Raw genomic sequence first — 20,274 nt, 5'->3', positions numbered from 1 at the left:
TTGGCTTGAGGGATTGAGGGTTCTACTCTTGTTTGGATCAAGAGTGGCCACCAATTCTTTTGGAGAGGATTTAGTCAAAAACAATTGAATTATCAAGTGAATTCAATGTAATTGGCTCTGGGAAGGAGTAGAGTAACAGTGCATAAATACTATTAAGCTTTTACAAAGGGGGAGGCTTCTATTTATAGGAAAAAGTGAGCCTCAAACCAAGCAAACTGATTCTAGAATTTTTCAGATCAATTTGGTCAAATTTGACCATTTTTGGGTCAATTCAGCTTACTTTTTGAAACTAGACTTGAAATAGGAGAGAGGAGAGATGAAATATCTCATTTTATTGATTTAAAATGGGAAGCAATGATGAGGAAAAAGGGGCCTCCTTCATGAGGGGGAATCCCCATTGTGAGGTGTCAAAAATTTATTTTTTAAATGTTTCCTTTGGTCCTTAGTCCACTCCATCTTATGTGAGTATTTACTCATTTTTGGGAGGTTTTTCTTTATTTCTTCAATTTATGTCCTCCCTACATTTGGATTAATCTGATTGGTCCCTCAGAACCTTAATCCAAAATTTTCAGAAAATCTAGACCCTTAGTGTAAGATTCCCTTAATCTGACTTGCTTGAGACCTAGACATGATGGTATTTACCTTATAATTCCAAGGACCGTGACTACCCGTATGTACCAAGGGTATAACTGTAGCTCTTTACTGGCAGTATATACGAGTAAATCTAAGACCTTGAAATTATAAGCTAAAATGCTATCCAGATGATGAATTCGAATGTGGTTGATATCATTTTTAAATTTTGGTTGTGAATTGATGAGTTGATTTGGATTCTGATTGAAAAATGATGATTCCTAAAATTTGGTTGAAATGTAATAAACCGAGCAAAACCACAATGAGGATGAACGGGACAAGTCCTTGTGCTAATATTCGTAACTGGAATGATGATAGTGACTTCAGCAAATCACTATGAGATTAGTGGATTGTGCTATCAGATTGCTACTATTAACACTTGACCTGGTGGATCAAGTTAATTGGATGACAAATTCAAGACTTGTTTGACTGAAATTCCCGTGGAGGAATGTTCAGAAAGAATTTTTTTTTCGGTCTATTGTGTTAAAAGTATGAATGTTATGATCTAAATGAATCATTATCCGATGATGAGTTCTATATAAGGGATCTTTATCCCAAGATTCTGTTGGGTGGACCAGAATATAAGGAACCCCAGAATCAATTGGATCTTAAGGGGAAGAGTTGTCCTCTAGTTGTTGTGAGATGAGGACATCTCGCATCCCTCTCTGAAATAAAAGAAAGATTCTGTTTTACCCTGTTTTGACCTAGAGAGAGAAAATGTCTAGAGAGAGGTAGTCCAAAATTGAGATATTTTTGGATATAAAAATCCTCCTAGTGTCTAAAATGAATTTCCCTGAAACAGAAATTCAAAAAGAACTTTCCAATGTGCAATTGAAATTAATTGGAAATGGGTATAAAGGACCTTAGCCTAAGGGTCTAGATTTTTAGAAATTTTTGGATTATGGTCCAATTAAGGTTCCTATGGGCCAATAAGATCAATCCATGTGTGGGGAGGAGATAAATCCAATTTATAAAAGAAAAATACCCAAAAATAAGTAAATGCCCACATAAGATGAAGAGTTGACTATGTACAAGGTTTATTAGTAAAAAACTACGAGTATTACTAAAAAAATGAGATATTTTGGGTATAATGATTCCATTTTGACACATGTGTAAGGAAAGGGGATCCCTTCAAGGAGGCACCTATTTCACATGCTTGAATGAGTTTTAAACTAAAAAATAATGTGATATTTTTATCTCTCCTCTCTCTTGGTTCAAACCGAATCAAAAAGGAACCAAACTAGGTCCAAATCTAGTCCAAATTCAACCAAACTAAAATCTAGAAAATTCTAGAAATCAGTTGGTCTTGGTTAGAGCCTCAGTCTCCTATAAATAGAACCAGAGCCTTTGTAAAAAAATAGGAGAATTGTACTATATCAGAATTATGTTGAAATAATGATAATTTTTACTATTCTCTAAAATTCTCTCCAAATTGAAGAAATTGGAGCTTCCCTCTTTCTTCAATCTCCATTGGTGGCTCCATCAACATACCAAACCAATTGATTGGTTGGGGGCCTCTACCGTGATCAAAGAATCAAGCAATTTGTAAGGTAAAGTGTGAATTTTGATCTTTTTCCATAATTTCTCAATGTTTCTCTCTTCTCAACCCCTCTCAAGCTTGAGAAGCTTAATTGGAATGGCTTTTGAATGCTATTGAAGTTAATTGATGAATGGTAGTAAAGGAATACATAAATTTTCATTTATGCTTAATTTTAATGGTTTTTATGTAATTTCTCTCTCACTCAAAGAATGGTCATTTCCATGACCGATTCTCAATCCAAATGAAGCTTCTCATGAAGCTTTTCCCTAAACCAAGAATAGATTCTATGCTTGTTTAATTGGAGGCCAAATTAATGGCTTTTTTATGCTTTTAAGTTAGTTATTTCATGAGAATTTATGATTCAATCCATAATGGATTAATGATCCAATTAGGGATCATTCTAATCATATCAATAATGTTAAAGTTCATTCTTTTAAAATAAACTGAGATTTATTAGTAATAGCAGTGGAGCTATGGTGAAATTTCTGTAAAATTTACACATAAAACATTTTCATTCAAAGTATGAAAAGAGGACTTCCTACCATATTCTAGGAATTATCATCCTAGATTAATTGAAAGATTTTCATAGTAATCATGGAGAAATTGATTTTTATGATTATGCATAATTATTGAATTAAGAAAAAGAGAAATTTCTAGTAATTAAATTTTATATTAAAAGAGTAATCTCCATGACCTTGGGAATCCATGTATTCCATTGATTTAGAGAAAAGAATTAGAAGGCTAAGATTATGTATAATTTATGTAAAAAAATTTAAAGAAAGATTTTAGTTAAATTTATCTTTTTGTATAGATAAATTTTTAATGTTAAAATAGGAATTCCCATTACAATTGGAATTCCATGATTAGATGAGAAAACAGAATTTCTTATCATTTTGAAATTATGAGATAATTCATTTAATTTCAATGATGAATTTTTTTAGATAAATTTATTGATCTATGTGAAATAATTAAATGTTAAAAGAGGAATTCCCATTACAATTGGAATTCCATGATTAGATGAGAAAAGAGAATTTCTTATCATTTTGGAATTATGAGATAATTCATTTAATTTCAATGATGATTTTTTTTAGATAAATTTATTTATCTATGAGAAATAATTAAATGTTAAAAGAGGAATTTCCATTACATTTGGAATTCCATGATTGGATGAGAAAAGAGAAATTCTTATCATAGTGGAATTATGGGATAATTTATTTAATTTCAATGATGAAATTTTTAGATAAATTTATTTATCTATGAGAAATAATTAAATGTTAAAAGAGAAATTCCCATTACATTTGGAATTCCATGATTGGATGAGAAAAGAGAAATTCTTATCATATTGGAATTATGGGATAATCTATTTAATTTCAAAGATGAAATTTTTAGATAAATTTATTTACCTATGAGAAATATTTAAATGTCAAAAGAGGAATTCTTATGACAATTGGAATTCCCTCATTTAGTTGGGCAAAGAGAAACTTCTAACATATGGAAATAATGGATATTTTAATTTAGATGAATTTATTATATGAGAAATACTTGTTGGGAAAAGAGGAATTCCCATAACATTGGAATGTAATTAATTAAACGCAAAAAGAGAAATTTCCTTAGTAATTAGAAACCTAGAAATTAAATGGAAAGAAGAGGAAATTTTAGTATAAATTCGATTTATGGTTATTTTTACCAAATGAAGAAATATGGGTAGAATTGTTTTCTACAAATCCCATGAATTCCTTTATTCAAAAGAAGAATATGAAATAAAATTCAATTAAGGAATTGAGAAGCAATATGGAAATAGTCATCTCAGAAAAGAATCTTTAATTTAAACCAAGCAAGTGACTGAAGATTAGAAAAAAAGGTCCTATTATCGGTATTATCAATCTAGATAAAAAATATTAAATAGTAATAACATGTAATATTGATGTGATAAGATGTATATCTGATGTGATAAGATGTGTATCGAATGTGATAAGATGTGATAAGATGTGTATCTGATGTGATAAGATGCGTATGGGATATGATAAGATGTGATAGGATGTGATAAGATGCGTATGGGATGTGATAGGATGTGATAAGATGTGTATGGGATGAGGTAAGAAGTGTATCTGTGGGATGAGAATGTTTATGAATGTGAATGTGAATATGGATGTATAGATCTGGATGTATGGATGTCAGTCTGGATGTATGAATGAGAATGTGGAATTGGATGTGCGAATGAGGATGTGGATGTGGATGTATGAATGTGAATGTGGATGTGGATGGGCGAATGAGGATGTGGATGTGGATGTATGAATGTGAATGTGGATGTGGATGTGCGAATGAGGATGTGGATGTGGATGTGTGAATGTGAATGTGGAATTGGATGTGCGAATGAGGATGTGGATGTGGACGTATGAATGTGAATGTGGATGTGGATGGGCAAATGAGGATGTGGATGTGGATGTATGAATGTGAATGTGGATGTGGATGGGCGAATGAGGATGTGGATGTGGATGTATGAATGTGTATGTGGATGTGGATGTACGAATGAGGATGTGGATGTGGATGTGAAAATGGATGAATGGATGTAGATGTGGATGTATGGATGTGAATGTGGATGTGGATGTGGATGTATGGATGAAGATGTGGATGTGGATGTATGTATGTGGATGTGGATGTGGATGTGGATATGGATGTATGAATGTGGATGTGGATGTATGGATGTGGATATGGATGTGTATGTATGAATGCGGATGTGGAATTAGATGTATGATGTGGATGTACGAATGTGGATGTGTATGTAGAATAATGAATGCGAATGTGTATGTGAAATGATGAGACATAGATATGAATGAATGGATGAGATGTGATGACATGTGAATTGGGATGTGAACAAATGATATGTGAAATGATGAGACGTAGATATGAATGAATGGATGAGATGCGATGACATGTGAATTGGGATGTGAATAAATGATATGTGATGAATCTGATGTGAAGAGATGGAAAATGATGTGATTGGATGAGAATGAGTACACATATGAATGGAATGTGGAATAAGTAATGTGGACTGATGAAGGATAATGTGGAAAGACAAGAGTTCAATATAGAAACTGTATTTGTGACCTGTTTGTAAATGACTGTTTTATGTCAAGAATGCTGGGGAAGCATTTTGACCGTCTTGTGATTAAGGTCACTGAGACCTAACTGATAAAGTTGCAACTGCTGGACGGAGAGTCAATGGAGGACGTCTCGAGTAGCAAGGTAGGCCGAGGTCTTGACCAGCCTCGGTTCGATTTAAATGGTGAGCTTCCGGTACGGTGGATGAGGGACCAAGGAATGAAGGGCTAGGTGACCTGCGAAGGATCCTAGAGGGTGTTGACCATACGGTGCTCGGGCTCTGGGTCGCCGAAGATACCCACACGTACAGCATCGTGGAAGATATTGGAACAAGGAGTAATAGTTGTTTTCTGGAATCATGGAGGAAAAATTGATTTTTATGATTATGCATAATTATTGAATTAAGAAAAAGAAGAATTTCTAGTAATTAAATTTTATATTAAAAGAGTAATCCCCATGACCTTGGGAATCCATGTATTCCATTGATTTAGAGAAAAGAACTGGGCATGGATCTGGTTGATTGACCTTGCTGGTCCTTAATGGATGAGTCCATGGGTCTTTTATATGGATTCGTTGGTTGATCTTGCTGATCTTCAACGAAGATTCCATCTTGATTTTTATAAGTGATTATATTGCCAGATACTATGAGCTAGGAACTATTGAAAAGGCCCCTGAGTGGACGGTGGTGAGTGTTCTGGTTGCCAATGATGCCATAGATACTCCGATGAAGGAATGATTGGAAATTAAGATTCAATCGGATATTTTGGAAGATTGTGATCAGTGATACTATGATTTCATTAAATGATTGTTTTAAAGATGGCTGAATCTGTGAAAAAGGCAATTTCATATTGGGTGTGTAAGTGGCATGACTATTGTTAAATTTGCATGAATATCTGGCTAGGGGACCTGGGAACTCTTTTCCCAAGCTTGTGCAGCAGGTCTAAGTTTTTCTTCTCGACGTTGTTGAAGTTTGGCTCGTCTTTCCCTTGCCTCCTCTTAGACTTGTGTCTTCTTTTGAGTGGCCCTTTCCTTGGCGGCTTTCTTGTAATGAGAAGCATGCAAGTTCACCATAACCAATCCAGTTGGCATCAAAAGGTAGAGCATGAATCATTCGTAGAGGGGCACAACCTTAGGGAACTCCTCACACCATCAGGTGTAACCCATGTAGATCCTCTGGTTCTCTAGTGACTATTAATTGTGGCCATCATATGTATCTAGTTTAGATCATCTTTAGGCTTAATATCTTTTTTGTTAGCATCCTTATGGGGTGGATTCTTCCCTGCATCACTCTCTTCTCTACAAGTATAGCAATATTGTAATGGGGATGAATAAGTGGTGGTGTCTGAACGGTTTTAAAAAAGTCCTCTACTACCTATAGGATGTATGTGGCCAGCCAACCTTGATGATGGAATCATCGAATTGGAGGTTATATATGGTTCTTAGACTAGTTGTGTACCATTTGTTCCTCTTTCATGAACAGGTGTCGATAATGGCACATTGGGTGCATGCCCTTTGATAGGAGTTATTGCGTGTCTCTTAAATGGGTTGTTTAACCATTGCTTAATTTGTTATACAGGAAAAAGTGCTAGTGTTTGTTGCGGTGTTGGCAATGCTAGCTATGGTCTCATTGTATTGGCTATGGCATGTAGGCATGTTCAGAAATCTCGGGCTTTGTGACCATAGTGCCCACAAAAGATACAGTTACCATTGCAATGAGCTCTTAAAATTGGACATTTGCTAGTGGTATGTCCTTGACAAAAAATGGAACACCAATGTAACTCTCTCCTTGGTACATGTGCACATTGTTTGAAGCTTTGGTAGCCTTCATTTCATCTTCGAGGGATTTCGAGAAGTTTGTCCAAGTCATTTCCACTAAAGTGTTACCTTTAGCTATAGGTTTTGTAGTGGTGGTGCTAACGTAACATACTTAGAATCTAAAGCTCTTACTCCCTTTATCATTAAGTTATCCTTAAGTTGGATGGCATTAGCCATGATGTCCTCCCAAATGGTGATACCTCTAATGACCAAACTTTTATGGATATGTTCATGTTTAGGCCCAATTGATCAAGCAGTTGATTGTTGGAAAAGCACTTGTGTAGAGAAAAGAGAGAGTTCAAATGCTTAAGATGACTAATAAGATCTCTCATTGACTCATCGTCTTTTGTCTCAGCTTTGTGCAAGTGTGAAGCCACACTCCACAAACCTCTCACTGACTCATCTTCTCAGATTTGTGCAACTATGAAGCCACACTCCACAAAGCTCCCTCACTCACAAAATGCTTTAGGAATAACCTTCAAAGCCTAGTAAAGTTTGGAAATTGTTCAACTCTCAGAGTCTGACACCAATCACCAACTTTGTCATTTACTGTAAAGCTAAATGTGTTGGTCTTTTGCAAGATCATTCCTCTCATCTGAGACCTCACAAATTTGATCAAAGACCTTGAGGTGTCTTCTAGGGTTTCCCTGTCCATTGAGCTTGTGTGTAAGCTTCACGATTTGTGCAGCCTCTCCAGAGCTACTCCGTTCATTATTACTCATGATTGGTCTTATACTTTTAGCCATAGCTCTCCCCAATTCTTCCGCACAAAGGCTATTGGATCAGTTTTGGAAGGGGCCTGCTTCTTGAGGTATTCGTACAATAGGGGAACATGTGGTATATAAGGTGTTGCCTCTGCAGGTGGAATGACATGAATCACAGAGGAGTAATATGAGTCCGATATAGGTGGGGGGTCGTACATGAATTTCCATAGGTACCGATAGCATATGAGCTAAGGGTGCCATTAGTCTAGTCATTTGTGAGGATGTCCCCCTTGCTCTAGGGTGCATTGGAAAAGTAGAGGAAGATGCAAGGAATCAAGGATCTTGGGTGAAGGTCCTCCTTCTACGGACCTAGCCGATGAGAAGGATGTGTTAACTATGGTGGCTGGAGCCATTGCTATAGGGACTCTTGCAATCGTGATCACCATAGTTGTAATCGAGATCATGAAACTGATGGGAAATCTTGCATGATGGTTGGTCAGGTGGTGCTGTTTTATGATGAGTGGTGTAGAACTATAAAATATAGTTGGCCAGCATATACATAGTTGACCAACAGAGGACATTAGTCGGCCAGATTAGAGAGAGTCAGCCAGCACAAGACAGCCTCCCACCACAACCCACAAAAAAATAGGGGAAACATGGAAAACTAGGGAACAATGAGAAAAGCTCCTGAACGGGCACCCACAACAAAGGCCCTCATTGTATAGACAGGAGATGACTGCTAACACCCCCTGTCAGCTCTTGGTTGGATGTTGAACCAACCCTAGTGAGTTGGAGTGTTGCTGAAGCATAGCTTGAGGTAGAGACTCTGTGTTGCTGAAGCATAGCTTGAGGTAGAGACTCTGTGTTGCTGAAGAGCATAGCTTGAGGTAGAGACTCTGTGTTGTGAAGAGGTCCACCACATTATTCTCCGTCGAATAATAAACAAGAAAGATGTAACTAGCCTACATCTTCTCACAAGAAAAGTTACTCTGGATGACCGTGGGTTCCGCCAGTGGAAACCCAATCTCACCAAGTAACCTCACCACCTCGCACAAGAAGCACCACAAGTAGCCCCGTACTCTGCCTCTATAGAAGACAAGGCAATGGTTGGCTGCCTCTTGCTGCTTCATGAAATATCTCCTGAGCCAAGGGTAAATTCGTAGCCTGATGTAGATCTCCTCGTGTCTGGATCTCCTCCCCCCAATTTGAGTCACTCCAACCATGGAGTCTGTTGTTTCCCCTCTAGTATCATAGAAGAGTCCAAGATCCTTCGTACCCTTCTACAGATACCGCAAGATCCGTAATCTTGTGTCCCAATGAGTCTTCAAAGGTGTCTACATAATGAATGAGCTCAACAGCTCCACTGGGAAAAGCTCAAGTCCAATCTGGTGTTCAACAACCAAATTAATGAACCAAACTGCTTCCGATACAAGGAGGCATCAACCTGCTCATAAGGATCATCAATTGTAACTTTGGTATGCCAAGTCCTAGGAACTTGCTGAAGACCATATAAGGCCTTTTGGAACCTGTAAACCACCCCCTCTGAACCTGGAACCTCAAAGCATGGAGGCTACTTTTAATAAACACCTCCTCCTGCAAGTCACCATCTACCACTTGCCAATGGCTTTCCTACAAGGGAGTGTGGGGCTTCACAGTTGCACAAAGATGAAAGAGAAGAAGATGAGTCAATGAGAGATTCATGGAGTGTGGCTTCATAGTTGCACAAAGTTGAGAGAGAAGAAGATGAGTCAGTGAGAGATTTTATTAGTCATCTTAAGCATTTGAACTCTCGCTTTTCTCTACATGAGCGCTTTTCCCCAACAATCAACTACTTGATCAATTTATCCACCGGCTAAAACATGAACATATCCATAAAGGTTTGGTCATTAGAGGTATCACCACTTGGGAGGAAATCATGGCTAACTCCATCCAACTTGAGGATAACTTAATGATAAAGGGAGTAAGAGCTTTAGATTCTAAATCTGTTACGTCAGCACAGCCAATGGTCTTAGCACCACCACTGCAAAACTCATAGCTAAAGGTAATACTTTAGCAGAAATGACTTGGACGGACTTCTCGAAATCCCTCCAAGACAAAATGAAGGCTACTAGAGCTTCAAACACAATGCGCACATGTACCAAGGAGAGACATTGGTGTTCTATTTTTCGTTAGGGACATACCACTAGCAAATGTCCAATTTTAAGAGCTCATTGCAATGGTAACTCTAGCTTTTGTGGGTGCTATGGTCGCGAAGCCCAAGATTTTCAAACATGCCTATGGGCTATAGCCAATACAACGAGACCATAGTTAGCATTGTCAACACAACAATAAACACTAGCCCTGGTCCTGTAACAAATCAAGAAATGGTTAAACAACCCATGTAAGAGCCACACACTAACTCCTATCAAAGGGCATGCACGATGCACCCAATGTGTCATTACCTCCACAACTCTTAGGACTTAACCACCTCCACTAAGGATGGCATCTCATAATCAAGTAAGCTCGAGTTACCCATCGATTTACCAAGAATATAAGGTGGATGTCAAACCCACCCCCACCTCTTTGAGGACCCCACAAAGCTTCATCATCTCGACTATTATGTAGTGGATGGAGAGGGGGAGTCAAGCTAGTTTACCAACTTGCTACGATGGGAAGGGGCTGGGACATTAACACCATAGTTAGAAGAATGCCTCTTCAATGTTACCACTGTCAAGGTCCCCATCGTGTTTTGGAATTTGAGCGAAATTCCCTCTGAAGTTTCCTCAACTTAACCAAGAAATGCACTCAAAAATGCCACCATTGTGGCATAGATCATTGGATTAAGGACTGCCCCAACAAGATTATGGTGGTGAGTGATAAGCCCACAAATGGGACCCATCATCACATCCCTAAATCTGATTGGAATAAGTAATCAAACTCAAATGTAGATCCTAAAAAATTTAGATCACACATCTTTGAATGCTATCACCACTTGGTAAGCCCAAAACCAACATGTTCTCCAACAACAATCTATGGCCTCGGTAGTAGTAGAATCTAAGAAGAAGAAGGGAAATAGGAGAAAAAAGTTGGTTATGAATGGAAAAATTAAGGAAACCAAAAATACAAATCTTGGGATGCCTCAAGAGCTAGTCTTCACTAAGGAGGACTCAGATTGCTTGGACACAAGGGTCGATTCTAAACAAGGTAGGGAAATACCCTCCAAAACTAAGAGCATGGAGAAGGAGACCCCATAAGAACCTATAATTCCTGAAACTAGATCACACATGGCAAAACTTGGCTCTTATCCTGACCCTTGGAAGAAGATTGAGAAACTCCAAGAATTTAGTGATTTAGTTACGAAAACATAAGACGAGCTTGAACCAAAAACCCAAGTAAGTGAGAGTCTCAAATACTATACACCCTATTATCTTAATGTCTACTCTACTGAGATTCGCAAGCCTCTAGATGTGTCAAGTTTCATCATGCAAGAGACTGAGGTATCCACCTCTCATAGTTTGATCCCTAATTATTAAAATATCAAAGCTACTTATGGGGGTAATCATTGTATTTGGACACCAAAACATAAATGTATATCACTAGTCTCACTGATGCTGTTTACAAATTCCCAAGTCTCCTCAATGATGGATAAAATATTCAATAGCTCAAATGCCATCAAAGGGAAAGCTATTGTAAAAGAACCTTCACCACCAATGCCCATTTAACAAGTATGGATCCCAAAGAGAAACACTATCATGTAAGATATGGTGATTGATGGTGAATCTTATACATCACTAAATGTTACAAAACCATTGTTGGCTATCCAAGACTTGACCCATTGGTTTCCCTAGAGTGACCCACTATGCAAGTGTCAACTCCATTGCTCATCCATAAGGGAGAACCCATAAGCTCCATCCAAGACTTGACCCATTGGTTTCCCTAGAGTGACCCACTATGCAAGTGTCAACTCCATTGCTCATCTATAAGGGAGAACCCATAAGCTCCGTCCGGTCTTATGAGAGCCCTTTACCACCATTAAAGCTATATAAATTGACATGCCACAACAAGTAACAAAGGGCGCTCATAGCCAACAAACACTAATGGAGCACAGTTGGAAGGGATGGTTACCAAAAACCTACAATAACTTCCACAAGATCAAGGTATAATTGAGAGCAGGAAGGCGAGACTTATGCTAATATCATTACTTTTACCCTCCATGCTTTTCCCAAAAAAGTTCATGTCTATATCAAGAGGGAGCCTATTGGAAAAAGCTAACCCATGATAATATAGCTTGAACCAAGAGTGTACAACAATATAGCAACTATACACATACTAAAAATCTGATTTTCAAGCTATATTAGTTAATTTCATAAGTCTAGTATGCAATCGTTAATTTTCAAGCCTTTCATGGCTTCTTCAAAAGGTGATACCCACTATTTCTTGAAAAAGATAACAATAACACATTTCTTGTAAAGTTTTCATGCTCTAATGTTTTTTAAATTTCTCTAAACTTTAGTAATTTTAAATGGATCTAAGTGAGGACCTACTTCTAAGTTTCATGTTTGGCCTTTACTTTGTAAAAAACTGCTAGTTTCATTGAAAGTTTTCATTTTCACCTTTGTTTTCTTATCATTTCTATTAAAGAAGCCTTTTTGGTTGATTGAAAACTACACATCACCATCAATGACTCAATGAAGTGGCGGATCAAAGTTACTAAATATGCCAAGAATATTCTCAAGATTCTTCGTAAGAAACAAAAGCGTCACAAAACTTCTCTTTTTGCAGAGCATAATGTGAAATAAAATTATTTTAGATATTTTTATGAATACCATCTCTTGCAAGTATAAACACTTTTATGATAAATATTGAAAATTGTTACTGGAGTTGAAAATTGATAAACATTACACCTTACATAAGGAAATGGAAAGAGTCATCCATTTGCAGTCAATCACGTGATATCATACATTTTTTTTTCAATGAAGCTTGAATTTTGTACCTATAAATTAAGACATTTTCTTTGGTGAAAGATGGCAGTGTAGCTATTGCTTGTGTTCATTGTGTGAATGCAATTAATCGTTCACTTTCTAGAAAATCACCCTACAATCAACACACGGTCCATATCTAAGGAAGAGGCACCACAAGTCATACTCAAGACGACTCTAAGGTGAAGGAAGTTAGATTTTCTAGTTTACAACATATATCATGAATTTTGATGGAAAGGCAATTATTTTTCTTAAAAAGTTCTCATGGACCCTCCATAGGGTGGCCTACTACTACTAGAGGAAACAAAAAAATTGCTAGTATGTAACTTAATTAGATGTCTCGAATATTTGTTCATTTGATGGGTACATTTCTTACCTTCTATTGTATTAGGAAACCATTTTGAAAGGAATTTTATTTTTGCATATTTTAATAATCATTATACTTAGATGTATGTCCTTTGATTGAGTGATGAGTATTAATGAAAGGATATAGCATTTTGTTAAGGTAAAAAAATGTTTGCAAATGCATGCATAGGTACATGTAGGTACAACTGTCCCTCAAGACATTTATGATAATTGCTCTCCGAGTCATTAGCAATGAGCATTAGTCCTAGTCCAAACAAGGCCACATTAGTCCAAATAAGGCCATAATGGAGTGGATTTAATGACATACCATGGAATCTATGTGTCGTTGGGACAATTTGATATGTGTACATGCTCAATTACACCCATTAAAACCTACCATAAATGATTCAAGTGTTGCAATAACTTTCTTACTTTAGAAGGTGTGCTTGGGCACAGTGCCACTTTTGTGAATCTAAACTTGAAGGGGCTAAGTTATGATTATGGAGACGTGAGTTGGGTTAAACCAAGGCATACAATTAGAAAAAGGCACTCTTGTTATAGCACCAATTATGGACTTTTTTACATGGGGGGTTCTGTATCCCCAATCCTAGGTTTTAGGCTAGAAGAAAACCACTACAAAGAGTGGAGTTAATGACATACCATGGAATCTATGTGTGGTTGGGACAATTTGATATGTGTACATGCTCAATTACACCCATTAAAACCTACCATAAATGATTCAAGTGTTGCAATAACAAGGCACTCTTGTTATAGCACCAATATGGGCTTTTTTATATGGGGGGGTTCTGTACCCCCAATCCTAGGTTTTAGGCTAGAAGAAAACCACTACAAAGGGTGACTTCAGGCCATATGAGAGTGTCTTTGATTGTCTTCACAAGTACCGGCAAGCCTTACTGTAGTGATGTGTTGTGCAGGAGGGCAGTTGAGGAAATGAAATCTACACCATGTTAGACAAAACTTGAGCTTTCATTAGATATGCTTTCCTGTATATTGATTTATCTCATCTCACTCTACTGTTGCTACTGCATCGGTATGTTCGTTGCATTGTTTTTGTAAGGCTTCTGTCGCCAATTTACTTCGTGCAAGGATGCTTGTGATGAAGCGCAGTGAGACATGGATTGTGTTATCCTTGCTTGCTTTCTGTGCTTTGCTACCACGAGCTGCAACGCTAAGGCGCATGCCTTCATCAGGTGAGATGAATGACTGATTACTATTAATTATATCCCGAGCTAAATCTGTTACATAATTTGTATGTTTGATGGCTAATTAGTTGTTATATCCTATGCTAAATCTGCTAAGTTTTTCAATTACTGATCAATACATTGCATTAACACTTGCATGTAGCCGTGGGTAATGATCAAGGGGCTCTCAACAAGCTTCCGCGGCATGATCGACGTATAAACCTAAGGTGGAACGGCGGCCCTAATGTGTTTCTAGTAAGTGTGATTATAACCCACCTTTGATCTAAGTAATTAATTATGTTTGTAAGCTTGGATACTACTGTGGATATGCAGAGAGCGATGAAAGCAGATGCAGCTAATGCTGCGAAAAGAACACTTATTGGGTCTTCTCCTCCTAAATGTGTGAAGAAATGCGGCAACTGCAGGCCCTGCAAGAGCGTTATTGTTCCAATTCATATACCAGCATCGCCTCCAATTGATTATTATCCTGTAGCTTGGGGATGCAAGTGTAAAGGAAAGCTCTTCATGCCATAATTAGCATTAATTAATCAGTATGCTATAGACCCTAATGATTAATAAATCCAACTAATTATATATGTAATACTGATATATTTTAGTTAACCCATTATATTATTATGTTAATATACTTTAAATCTATCAGCTTACCACATGCTGTTTAGATTTTGCCGAGCAGCATGCAACAAGCTGCGTTTGCAACCTTTGTATTTACAATGTTTATTAGATTAATGCGAATAAAAGTCTTAATCTTTCTGGATTAAGCGATAATAACTGTGAATCTCAGGGTTGTAATCTTGATAATTGTAATCTGAGGGTTGATTAGGTCTGGACAATAACGGTAATCTCAGGGTTGATTATTGGATTAATGTCTTTCCAAGTGATGTTATGCAACAAAGCTTCAATTCTAGCGTGAAAGCTTTCCAGACGGAATCACGTGGGCAGGATCTATCATTCTCTTCAAAAGCGTTGGAAGGTGATAAAAAACAACTAATAAACTTCCGCGTCGCAGTTGTCTTCCATTTCAAGCCACTGTTTTGGACAAGACTGGGAATATATTGCGAAACTGTATATCTGTGAGAGAGAGAGAGAGTGTGTGAGTGTGTGTGTGTGTGTAGCCCGCGTTACAAGCACTCCTATAGCTACAGCTCATAGCCCGCATTCCAACGCAGTAACAGTAACGAAGGTTTTCTCCCGTTCACTCGAACTCCTAGGGTGGAGAAAAAAAATCGCGACTTGGACCAGTAGCTGTGGAGAGAGATCTCTCAACCCTATAGGAAGAAAAAGAAGGAATTCTCGATAGGCCAGGTGGGATGGGGTGTGTGTGTGTGTGAGAGAGTGTGTGTGTGTGAGAGAGAGGCCGGGTTGTTGGGGGGGGGGGTGAGAGAGAGAGAGAGAGAGAGAGGCCTTGTGGTGTGTGTGTGTGTGTGAGAGAGAGAGAGAGGCCTTGTGGTGTGTGTGTGTGTGAGAGAGAGAGAGAAGCCTTAGTGTGTGTGTGTGTGTGTGTGTTAGTGAGAGAGATAGAGAGAGGCCTTGTGGGGTGGGGAGGGAGAGAGAGAGAGAGAGAGGAGAGAGAAGAGAGAGAGAGAGAGAGAGAGAGAGAGAGAGAGAAGCCTTGTGGGGTGGGTAGGGAGAGAGAGAGAGAGAGAGAGAGAGAGAGAGAGAGAGAGAAAAGCCTTGGGGGGTTGGTGGTGTGTGTGAGAGAGAGTGAGTGAGAGAGAGAGAGACCTTGTGGACTGGGTGTGGGTGTGTGTGTGTGTGTGAGAGAGAGAGAGAGAGAGAGAGAGAGAGAGAGTGTCTCTTTTAAGATTGAAAAGAAAGGTCATATAAATCATTGAACCAACCTTCTTGAAAGCAGAGAACATCCTAAATTTAGTGAGCCCACCATTGTAGAAATCATGTACGCTTATGTTTACCTTTGTAAGGCATACCAAAAAGTTTAAACATTTGGAAAGTCAATTAATTTTGAGTAAATGTATTTGCTCGTGACTAGATTTGAGTAAATGTATTTGGTCATCACTCATAGCTCTTTTATTTATTTGAGTAACTACCAAATAAATATTTGGAAGGTTGGCACCCCTTAACATTTTCATGTGTATTCCAAGGGTCATATCATCAATCTATGACCGTCCTCAAGTATGTTTGTGTGTATATGGATGAAAGAAGGGCTATTATTTTTAGATGAAATTTATTGCAATATTACATGCAGTATTTTAGTCTTTTATAACTGTCAAAACTATTGTGACTACACAATAGAAACTACGAGGACTTCATGTTCTTACAAATCTATTACTTCTTCATAATCAATTTAGCTACTATAATTAAGTTTTAATTAATGAGCTACTTATTCATAATCAGTTAGCTACTATAATTAAGTTTAAAGATCTAGACAATATATTAATATATAATTTGTATCAATATGTTATTTATGTTAGATACCACATAACCTATATAGCATGGGTAAATTTAACCCAGTACTCTCTCGCTCTCGCTCTCTCTCTCTCTCTCTCTCTATATATATATATATATATATGTATTATTTATTTATTTATTTATTTCATTCACTAAATTTTTTTAACTCTTTTGATTTAGTTCTTTTTTAAAACCAAGATATCTATAGCTTTGTCTAAAAACACATGTATGCAATTTTATCATATACCTATAGCTTTGTCTACCTTAAAACACATGTATGCTATTTTTTCATATACCTTCTTTGGGTGTGTTTATTTTTAGTTTATAAACTTTAATATGTACTATACTATTTTTAAATCTATAAACTTTTATATGCTAGTCATTACAAATACAAGCTAGTTGGTAATATTTAGTGAAGGTGGATCTGAATCTTTCCATCATAACCCTAGTTGTTGTCATGTATCTTCTGGCTTGGCATCTCCACTACCTTTTTTTACTTATTGTGATTTATGTTGCCTCTTTCTTTTCCTTAGACCATCTTGGCAAACGTTTTTCCTTGATTAGTCTCCTTTCTTTATTCGATATTATATGTTCTCCTTGTCTAACTGTCTCTTTTCAATGCTCCATAAAACATGGAAAAAATGTTAGTAATAAATGCTGGTATAATGCCCCATATGTTGTAGTGCTAGTAGGAAATGGGTGGCACAAGAGTTGCAAGCCTTTATAGATCATTGCCTTCAATCGCTTAAGAGCCCTTTATTAGATTTCCAATCGTAATTCCATGTCTTTTAGACTTGTTAAATCTCTCAACCTTAAAAAAAGATACTAAGCCTTTAATCAAGGCTTTAAGGTGCTATTAAGTGGGTAGTGTGGGATGGTAATAAGCATCGATAATGTAGGATACTGAGAGGCACTGTATGGAACTAATAAAGCTTCTTAAAGATCCATCAACCTATATTCAAATAATGAATGTCCTAAAAAACGTCATTAGCACCATTGTATTATAGTGTTATAAAATTATTAAAATTAGCCCTTCAACCTTTAAGATTTGTTATCTATTGTGGTGGCAATGTGGATGGGAGGGAGGAAAATGTAGGCTCATGAACCTTCTTTGGCATTGATTAAGCCTCACTAGTATTATCCAGTCACACAAATACATTGGGATATATGAAAAGATGCAGGGGAGAAGAGAGCTTGAGCTCTTGCAAGCACACACACACTCACAAAACCCTAAAAGAGAGCACACAAGGTGAGAGGCTAAAAATCTTCTTCTTCTTCACACAACACTCAGCACACCATATACAAAGATAAGAGTACACACAATATGAAAAGGTACTCAACCAAATACATACTAGGGTTCTCTATAGTGTGAACCTAACTAAATGAGCTAGCGCTATAACTATGCCAGTGTCTAGAATGGCTGTCACACAGCCTATCATCCCACTGGCTACATATCACCCATGATCTCACCAACCATGCCAGTGGTGTAAGTGTGGGGCGTATCCCCCAGGCGGGTCATCAGTGTCCACCGCCTCACTAGATGAGCTCGATATCTCAACACTCCCCCTCGAGCTCAACTCCATCTCATGTACACCAAGCGAAGCCCTGAATCTGCGGAGCTTCTCTATACCCAATGCTTTGGTGAAGATGTCAGCGACCTGATCCTGTGTGCTGACATAAACAAGGTCAATGTCTCTTGCCAAAACCTTCTCTCTGACAAAATGGTAGTGGACCTCTATATGCTTCGTGCGAGCATGAAAAACTGGGTTCCTGGCCAACTGTATAATACTGCTAATGTTGTCACAGAAAATGACAACTTGTCTATCCACTGATAGACCCAAATCAACAAGTAGCTTTCTCAACCAAGCTACCTCACATGCTGCCATAGCAGCACCTCTGTACTGGATAGAGCAACCGTAGGCTGCTTCTTGCTGCTCCAAGTCACAACAGCACTCTCCAAAGAAAACATGAAGCCACTAGTAGATCTTCTATCTGAGATACTATCAGCCCAATCAGCATCTATGTACCCATGTACACATATCTCTATCCCAGTTTCATAAAATAGTCCACAATGCAAAGTAGACCTCACATGCCTCAGTATGTGTCTCAATGCATCCAAATGCAGCTTCCGAGGGACTTGCATAAACTGACTCACCAACCCAATAGCATAGCTCAGATCTGGCCTGGTGATCGTCATGTAGATCAAGCTTCCTACTATGCGCCTATACATAGTAGGATCCTCCAAAATCTCTCCTAAATCTGCACTCAACTTGCCATTCTGATCTAATGGCACTCAGATAGGCTTACAGCCTATCATACCATACTTGGACAATATGTCCAAGCCATACTGTCTCTGCAGTAATAATCCAATACCATGTGGTGACCTAATCACCTCAATGCCCAAGAAATATCTAAGCTCTCCCAGATCCTTCATCTCAAACTTCTGTCTAAGCAAGATCTTTACATCAAAGATCTCTGCATCATGGTCCCCCGTAATGATCAGGTCATCTACATAGATGACAACAAGCACAACCCCACTATCACTGTGTCTCACATAGAGCGAGAAATGTGCATTGGCTACATGAAAGACAATAGTGATAAGATATTCAGAAATCTTGTCAGACCATACTCTTGGTGCTTGTTTTAACCCATACAAGGCTTTCTTTAACCTGCAAACATGCGCTCGGGGTGACTCACATCCTCATAAACTAGGTGGCTGCAACATATACACCTCTTCCTGCAAATCCCCATGCAAGAATGCATTCTTTACATCCATTTGATGTAAAGACCATTGCTTTGACGCAGCCACTGCTATCACAAGTCTCACTGTTGCCATCTTGGCAACTGGGCTGAAAGTTTCCTCATAATCAATGCCATATGTTTGCGCATATCCTTTGGCTACCAATCTAGCCTTGTACCTGCTTATTCTTCCATCACTGTTATGTTTTACTTTGTACACCCACTTGCATCCAATGGCTTTCTTGCCTTCAGGAAATTGCACTAAATCCCAAGTCTCATTTCCATATAGTGCATCCATCTCCTCATCCATAGCTTTCTCCCAACACACATTTCCAACAGCCTCATCAATGCATGTGGGCTCTACAACCTGTACAACTTTTGCCATGTATGCATAGTGATGTGCCACATAACCATCATAGGTAAACCTTTGCACATGATTCTTCACTCTCCCAGATCTTCGCAACTTTGCATTCATGGCTTCCATAGCCTTCTTTACACCAGGTTTTCTCATAGCTGGTATCCCAAGTTCCTCATCAAGGCTCATCTCTGAGCCACTAGACTCTCCATCAACATGAGAATGCCCTGCAGAAATGTCACGCATACTAAGGGGTGCATACTAAGGGGCTCAACCACTTTCTCTTTGCCTTTATGTGATGTACTAATCACATTTGCAGGACTGGTATTATGACGCAACCTGCCACTCCATGGTTTATCAACTGGACCACTAGATGAGGACTCTCCTGGTCCACTCAAAGACTGTGATTGCTGACTTGCATTCTGTGCAACCACATTTCCACTCTCTTGGTCCACTC

At 38.1% G+C, this 20,274-nt stretch overlaps 1 protein-coding gene across 1 annotated transcript; it reads left to right on the top strand.

Moving 5' to 3' along the window:
• The first annotated feature begins 13,919 nt into the window (after window positions 1–13,919).
• Window positions 13,920–14,830, top strand: LOC147626485 (polygalacturonase-like). The gene is made up of 3 exons (XM_086816822.1): window positions 13,920–14,305; window positions 14,460–14,551; window positions 14,630–14,830. The coding sequence occupies exons 1-3, from the start codon at window positions 14,203–14,205 to the stop codon at window positions 14,828–14,830; spliced, it is 396 nt and encodes a 131-aa protein (XP_086672948.1). The 5' UTR covers window positions 13,920–14,202.
• Window positions 14,831–20,274: the final 5,444 nt, after the last annotated feature.

The sequence above is a fragment of the Cibotium barometz genome, chromosome 22 (assembly GCF_041138505.1).
Source record: "Cibotium barometz isolate CiBa-2024 chromosome 22, ASM4113850v1, whole genome shotgun sequence".
In the NCBI taxonomy this organism is placed as follows: Eukaryota; Viridiplantae; Streptophyta; class Polypodiopsida; order Cyatheales; family Cibotiaceae; genus Cibotium; species Cibotium barometz.
This window is presented reverse-complemented; position numbering and strand designations above follow the sequence as displayed.